At 39.8% G+C, this 8,181-nt stretch overlaps 1 protein-coding gene across 1 annotated transcript in view; it reads right to left on the bottom strand.

Moving 5' to 3' along the window:
• Positions 1-8,181, bottom strand: part of LOC129863538 (collagen alpha-1(XXIII) chain-like) — a 115,634-nt gene that overhangs the window by 1,286 nt on the left and 106,167 nt on the right. Inside the window, exons 21-28 of the mRNA XM_055935589.1 lie at positions 7,714-7,740; positions 7,425-7,493; positions 6,637-6,699; positions 6,371-6,397; positions 5,549-5,602; positions 2,503-2,589; positions 2,146-2,211; positions 1,327-1,365 (exon numbers count right to left, since the gene is read on the bottom strand). Coding sequence (XP_055791564.1) covers positions 1,327-1,365; positions 2,146-2,211; positions 2,503-2,589; positions 5,549-5,602; positions 6,371-6,397; positions 6,637-6,699; positions 7,425-7,493; positions 7,714-7,740 — 432 coding nt within the window. The remainder of the gene's footprint in view (positions 1-1,326; positions 1,366-2,145; positions 2,212-2,502; positions 2,590-5,548; positions 5,603-6,370; positions 6,398-6,636; positions 6,700-7,424; positions 7,494-7,713; positions 7,741-8,181) is intronic.

The raw sequence follows: 8,181 nt of genomic DNA, 5'->3' as shown, positions 1-8,181 counted from the left end.
CTGAAAAAGAGCAAGAGCAGAGACACACATTCACTAGCAGACAAATAATACTGTACAATGACACTGTACACTATGTAAGATGAAATATAAGTTCTTAAACACCCCTAAAGGCATCTGAATGGTTCCCATCTGAAACAGTTTGTGCATAAATTATGACAACATTTTGTGCCATTTTTGTTCTTTATGGTATTCAGCAAGGGTTTTTTCGGCTGTTCCTGCACACACGTTTTCTCCAGGCAAGCCAGTCGGTAGCCGAAGTCTACGCCCCTTCGTCGGTCATTGGTCAACTGTAGGGATTCTTCAATTAAGTGTTTGTTGTCATTCAACGAGAGACGACTCGTTTTCATACAATCTTTTTTATAGAAAAATAGTGCACCAAACATCTTAGATGTAAAATTGGGCGACTAAGATCTCTTCGGCAAAAACGTCAAAATTAATGACAGATTTCTTGAGTTCTCAGATGAATTCTGACTATTTTGAGGAAGTGTATACTGACTACGGCTTCTCAAGATGGAAAAACAGTACTATTCCCGCTTTTTCTAGTTTTTCAAGAGAAGGCCTTTTAAGGGACTAAGCGAGGCACAGATGTTCACTTCACCTAGCCGAGTTCTGCTAGGAGCAAACCCAGCCTAGTATGTAGAGTTCTGCTAGGAGCAAACCCAACCTAGTATGTAGAGTTCTGCTAGGAGCAAACCCAACCTAGTATGTAGTGTTCTGCTAGGAGCAAACCCAACCTAGTATGTAGTGTTCTGCTAGGAGCAAACCCAGCCTAGTATGTAGAGTTCTGCTAGGAGCAAACCCAGCCTAGTATGTAGAGTTCTGCTAGGAGCAAACCCAACCTAGTATGTAGTGTTCTGCTAGGAGCAAACCCAACCTAGTATGTAGTGTTCTGCTAGGAGCAAACCCAACCTAGTATGTAGAGTTCTGCTAGGAGCAAACCCAGCCTAGTATGTAGAGTTCTGCTAGGAGCAAACCCAGCCTAGTATGTAGAGTTCTGCTAGGAGCAAACCCAGCCTAGTATGTAGTGTTCTGCTAGGAGCAAACCCAACCTAGTATGTAGTGTTCTGCTAGGAGCAAACCCAACCTAGTATGTAGTGTTCTGCTAGGAGCAAACCCAACCTAGTATGTAGTGTTCTGCTAGGAGCAAACCCAACCTAGTATGTAGAGTTCTGCTAGGAGCAGACCCAGCCTAGTATGCTGAGTTCTGCTAGGAGCAAACCCAGCCTAGTATGCTGAGTTCTGCTAGGAGCAAACCCAACCTAGTATGCAGATGCCTTAATACAGGCACCCAAAAGGGCTTCATAGAAGTAGTGTTGCTGTACAAACCTTATGCCAACATCCAGGTATGGGTAATCCATCCCGCCCCTGGTGACAGAAAAGAAACACATGCAGTATTGCATCGCCAACAGATGAATACAGATGGTCTGTAACAACAAAGGGCTTGGAGGGATATCTAACAGCACACAAGCAGTCATGCTGTCAAACCATCCATTAAACTAATACCATGTTACAGTGGTTAACAACAGTGACATCCCAGCTCATGACATGATTCAGTAGCTGACGTAACATCGTAAAACACTGACAACATTACTTCACATAGGAGGAGCACAACACCGATGTCACAACATTACACACTACACCCACCCACAGTGATAAGAGTTTAAACAGTTTCTGTTCAGCTAGACTACAGGCAGGGACGAGCACATTCAGCACAGTAAAGAACAGGTAGCCCCGCTGCAGTGGTAGACATGCTGGCCCAGGTTATCATGTTTTGAGGATCTGACTATTGTGTTATGCCGCTAACATAAGACGACCAATTAGGAGACCCAGTGTCTTGCTGGTTTGTTGCTGGCTAAGTATGTCTAACTATGTCTCAATTTTTTAAAAGCACTCACATATCTGAGTTCTTGTTGCAGGTGCCTTTAAAAACTCTGGCAAAGGCCAAGAGGCAAAGAGGCCAACACGTAAGCTTGAATAAAAAAAAGGTGAAACTAGCAAGAGCAGTGTGCGGGTTTCTTTTTTTTGTGTGTGGGGGGGGGCTAAGTATGACTACCACTGCATCACAGAAAGGAGGAAGACCGCCAGGGGATGGGGTTAATGAGGGGTGGGGGACAGAAAGACAGAAAGAAAGCAGAAATACTATACCAGGGGGCAAGGGGCGCCTGAGTGTTGCCCCGCCTCCCCAGGGTGTTCTTTACCCCCATTGGTGCCCTGTCAGCAAGAGCCATTCCGAAAATGTCACTCCTTTATTCAATTGATACAGTACTGTGTATACTGTCTGTCTATAGCCACTTACTCAAGTCCTGACCTCAGTCATACAAACATCTCAGTCATATATAAACATTTCCATTATGTAAACATCTCATATTACTATAAACATCTACACTCCAATGGAACCTAATAATTGTGTTATTTAGAGAAAGAAAGGTTTGCCCTTGAATGAAAAGGCAGTGTTAGAGTAAAGAGTGAGTGGAGAGGAGGAGACAGGAAGAAGTGTCATACCACAGGACAGGGCTGGTCCAGTCCAGGGGGGCCTTGTTCGCCCTTCTGTCCCTTCAGTCCCTTCTTTCCCAGCACCCCCCTGTCGCCCTGAGAGAGAAGAGAGACAAAACAATAATTAGGGCTATTAGAGTTATTCAGTTAACCTTTTATCATTTTAGTGCATAATAAAAAATACTGTATATATATTGCATTGTCTGAAAACATCCAAAATACACTGAAAACACCCAAAATACATAATGTATACAAATAAAAACAACAATGCGATGTCAAAACATGTTGACATTGATGTTAAAGAAATTGTGCTTCATCAATTTACCTGATTTTGCTAACCGTTACTTTGGAAAAAATCAAATGTCACTATTCTTGTAATGCTTTTTGTAATTTGAGCAAACTGAATTTGCGATTGTTTTAATCAAAGCAAATCCTGTGATTAACTCGATAAATTGTTTTTCATCATTTGGCAGCCCTAATAATATATGCAATTTAGCAGACGCTTTTATCCAATGCGATTTACAGTCAGGGCTGCATACATGTTTTACGTATGGGTGATCCAGGGAATCAAATCTACTATCCAAGGGTAGCATGAGCCATGCTCTACCAACTGAGTTACAGAGGCCCACAGAGGAGACAAGTCTCATCGAGCATTCATTTCTTCTCCAGATTACACTATAAATCCTGTTGAGGATAGAGGGCGCCATTTACACTTTGGGGGAAAATCGTGCCCAATTTAAACGGCCTCGTACTCTATTCTTGCTCGTACAATATGCATATTATTATTACTATTGGATAGAAAACACTCTAGTTTCTAAAACCGTTTGAATTTTGTCTGTGAGTAAAACAGAACTCATTTGGCAGCACACTTTCTGACCAGGAAGTGGAAAGTCTGAAAATGATTCTCTGTTCAAGGGCCTGCCTATAAATGGGCATGATACGTATGAGTATACATGCACGTCATACACCTTCCCCTAGATGTCAAGAGGAAGTGAGAGAAGAAATTAAGTGTTTATCTTGGTCTGAGGTGGAATATATCCTCTTGGCACGACGAGTCATCCATTTCCTGTTTTCTGGAAAGCGCGCAGATGGACATGGAATTGCCTTCTGAAAAGCCGTCGTTATAGGCGACTACTATCTCCGGCTTTGATTTTATTTGATACATGTCACAATATCACCGTAAAGTATGTTTTTTCAATATAGTTTTATTAGATTTTTTAAATTTATTCGGGACGTTAGGCGTGTTGCGTTGTGTGCCTTTGTTCAGAAAGGAGAGCTTCGCGCCACTTGGCCAGTGTGCTTGCTAATTCAAGAGGGAAAAACGATGTTCTAAATCCAAACAACGACTGTTCTGGACAAAGGACCCCTTGTCCAACATTCCGATGGAAGATCACCAAAAGTAAGAAACATTTTATGATGCTTTTTCATATATCTGTCGAACTGTATACTAGTAGTTTTGCACCCAGGTTTTGGCCACTCTCTCGCTATAACATAAGCCTTATGTCATAATGAAGATATTTTTAGAATTCTAACACTGCGATTGCATTAAGAACTAATGGATCTATCATTTCCTATACAACATGTATTTTTTTGTAATGTTTATGAATAGCTATTTGGTCAGAATAGGTGAGAGTCTAATAGAAATATCCACACATTCTGGGAAAAATAAGCTACGTTAGCATAATGGATAACCACGGATTTCAGCTCTAAATATGCACATTTTCGAACAAAACATAAGTGTGTGTATAACCTGATGTTATAGGACTGTCATCTGAGGAAGGTTTATGAAGGTTAGTGAAAATTAATATCTTTTGCTGGTTTATTCGCTAACGCTAACGTGCCTATTGCTATCGCTAACGTGCCTTGATGAATGAATGCGGTTGTGTGGTAGGCTATTGTAGTAAGCTAATATAATGCTATATTGTGTTTTTGCTGTAAAACACTTAAAAAATCTGAAATATTGGCTGGATTCACAAGATGCTTGTCTTTCATTTGCTGTACACGATGCATTTTTCAGAAATGTTTTATGATGAGTATTTAGGTATTCCACGTTGGTCTCTATAATTACTCTGGCTGCGTCGGTGCTATTTTTGACGGTAGCTGTGATGGTAGCTGCAATGTAAAACTGATTTATACCTCTAGTATGCACATTTTTCAAACAAAACATAGATTTATTGTGTAACATATTATAAGACTGTCATCTGATGAAGTTGTTTCTTGGTTAGTTGGGTTGGTTCTTGGTTAGTTAGGTTGGCTTTGTGCATGCTACCTGTGCTGTGAAAAATGTCTGTCCTTCTTTGTATTTGGTGGTGAGCTAACATAAATATACGTGCTGTTTTCGCTGTAAAACATTTAAAAAAATCGGACATGTTGACTGGATTCACAAGATGTGTATCTTTCATTTGCTGTATTGGACTTGTTAATGTGTGAAAGTAAAAATTTTCAAAAAAATATTTTTTGAATTTCGCGCTCTGCCTTTTCAGTGGAATGTGGGAGGAGTTCCGCTAGCGGAACACCTGGGCCAGACAGGATAACTAAATAATCCTCCTCCATCTGACCTCGACCCCCCCCCCCCCAAAAAAAAACTTAACCAGCACTTGCACTTGACCCCCCCCCTTCTAGCTCTGACTCTACTGATCAAATCAAATTGTATTTGTCACATGCACTGAATACAACAAGTGTAGGTAGACCTTACAGTGAAATGCTTACTTAAAAGCCCTAACCAAAAATGCAGTTAAAAAACAAAATATGAATAAGAAATAAAAGTAACTAATAATTAAAGAGCAGCAGTAAAATAACAATAGCGAGGCTATATACAGGGGGTACCGGTACAGAGTCAATGTGCGGGGGCACCGGTTGGCTACGTTATTGAGGAAAAATGCTCTTTGCTTGTGATATGTGGATGTCCCACCTAGATATCTTCAGATGAATGCACTAACTGTAGGGGCTCTGGATAAGAGCGTCTGCTAAATGACTCACATGTAAATGTCTAATGTTAGGTAATAGAAGATGAATAAACACAGCCACAGTAGCCACTGTTGTGCCTGATACCCACCTTGTCTCCTCTGCCCCCTCTCTCCCCCTTTTGTCCCATCAGCCCGGGGAAACCCTGACATGGAAAAAGGTGGTGGTTAATGAAGGGTCTTTAAAAGACTTAGTTGTTAGTGTCACAAAAAAATAAATTTTAGGCCCCCATAAGAATACAGTTGAATAGCCTTGTCATAGCTGTTCCACTCCGTATTTAATCTTGCTCTTGTGACTGACAGGGTTCAAACCAGCTATCCTGCATGTCATAAGACAGTGTCATAGAGGGGAACAGAAGGCACATCCCTTATAGCCAAAACTTGAGCCGTTTTGAACCGGCAAATTCATAGGGATAAAATAAATGAAACATGCCATGATGGTTTCAGAAACCGCCAGAAGCTTCTGTTATCCACAGAGACCATTTCATTCTATCTGTACTCCTCTACTTTTCCTGGCTGGCAAAGTACCAGGATGTTGTCTCTGGTTTTGAATCTGAATTTAGAGAACTGAATTTGGATGCATTTGAGCAGTTGAATATATGACATTTTGATCAACTTTAATTATACCGTAGTTTGTAAACTTGATACACAGAAAATGAATGCAATATCTACCATATTGAAACTGAATATTCAATTAAATGTAAGTTGAATGATTAAACTGAATGCAATTTTCACTCAATTCAGTTTCAAATCAAAGTTCATTTATGAATTAAATTATTTAATTTGTGCAATACAAATTGTAAAATATTAAATTCAATAGCCTAATACAAATTCTAAATTATGGAATTCAAATACAATTTAAGGTGGGCATGGAAATCCCTCCATAGAAATGTGACAGATTTATACATACTTACATCTAATCCCGGCAATCCTTGCTCTCCCTGTTGAAGAAATGAAATATGATCAAGTTCATTCAGAAGCAGCTTACTTTGGAAAATGTACCCATCTCTGAAGGGTCTCCGATACCCTGTCCACTCTGACTCAGAGGGGTTGGGTTAAATGCGGAAGACATATTTCAGTTGAATGCATTCAGCTGTACAACTGACTAGGTATCCCCCTTTCCCATTCTCTTTCCATTTCCATTTCCACAAAAACAAGGCATATGAAAAATGCTGCTAACCTTTCCCCCTTTGGTGCCAGGAAGACCAACCAATCCTGTAGAACCTGGAAGACCCTGGGTGCCCTGTGTGCAGAAATAGTGTCATCAGTTATGTTATCTGTAATATGATATGCAGCAGGGTTGGGGACAATTCTGAATTGAGTTGCGAATTGTTCTTTAATTCCTATTCAATTCTTGAATATGACTTTGGAATTTGGAAATTGATTTCAATTCAATAAAATTCAATGAAATTCAAATGACTATTTTTCTACATTCAACCATACATATGTTTATTTTGACATACTGTATGTGACCAATAATATGCAAAACATATCGATGAAACATTTGACTTAAAGATTAATTCTCTCTAAATTAATTACAAATAATTACATATTCGAAGATCTTTTATGTTTATAATTAATGTACACATTATAATTCAGTTACACCTTATTAAATATGAAATAAAATACATTTCCCAGATTGCGTCAAACACTACAGAATGGAAAGGATCAACCTAATCTCACACATATTAATAAATAATGTGTGACATGTTTCAGTTGTAATCAAATGGTGTCTGTAAAAGATGGTAAAAGATTAGTCAAAGGAATGATAATGTTATGCTTCATGTCTCAGAATTTATTTACATTCAGTTCTACTTCCTTTAACTCAAATTCAATTCTAATTATGCTTCCTGTGGGGTGTGTCCAATTCAAATTACTATTTCAAATTATGGATTGAATTGAATTAAATTACGAATTGACCCTGACCCTGATATGAAGTCTGAGTGAGACGGAATAGGAAATATTTACCCTTAACCCAGGAGGACCTTTGTCACCTGCATCCCCCTTATCTCCTTTCACTCCCTCACCTGGTTCCCCCTGTGAGACATTGACAAAAACACAATTTCAAGCTGGTGCTTACATTTATCCTTGTGAATTACAATCCATCTTGTCTCTGACTCACTATTCTCCACCCAGCATTTCATGATCTAGTAGGGCTAAAGTTTGAATAACAGGGCATTCTAGTACAGCTTCAGTAACCTAAAGAACCCTGTGTTGTTTTAGGGGCAGGAGGAAATCAGAGCCCTGACTATCTCACCTTGGGGCCAGGCCTTCCATCAAGTCCCTGAAAAAACACCATGTGTTATGTCATTCTCTTTGTAAACACTGTTCATCACAAGAGCCTATAACAGAACATATAGCATTCAAAAACATAAATAGCATTGGAGATGTACTAGGTTCCTCTGAGAACAAGTTGAGGTTATGGAGTGTTTGTCAAGGATCTAAGTTATTTGCAGAGAGAATATATACAGTGGGGAGAACAAGTATTTGATACACTGCCGATTTTGCAGGATTTTAATCCATGACGGCGTAGTGTGTTACTAATGGTTTTCTTTGAGACTGTGGTCCCAGCTCTCTTCAGGTCATTGACAAGGTCCTGCCGTGTAGTTCTGGGCTGATCCCTCACCTTCCTCATGATCATTGATGCCCCACGAGGTGAGATCTTGCATGGAGCCCCAGACCGAGGGTGATTGACCGTCATCTTGAACTTCTTCCATTTTCTAAT

This window comes from Salvelinus fontinalis, chromosome 10 (assembly GCF_029448725.1).
Source record: "Salvelinus fontinalis isolate EN_2023a chromosome 10, ASM2944872v1, whole genome shotgun sequence".
Classification (NCBI taxonomy): domain Eukaryota; kingdom Metazoa; phylum Chordata; class Actinopteri; order Salmoniformes; family Salmonidae; genus Salvelinus; species Salvelinus fontinalis.
This window is presented reverse-complemented; position numbering and strand designations above follow the sequence as displayed.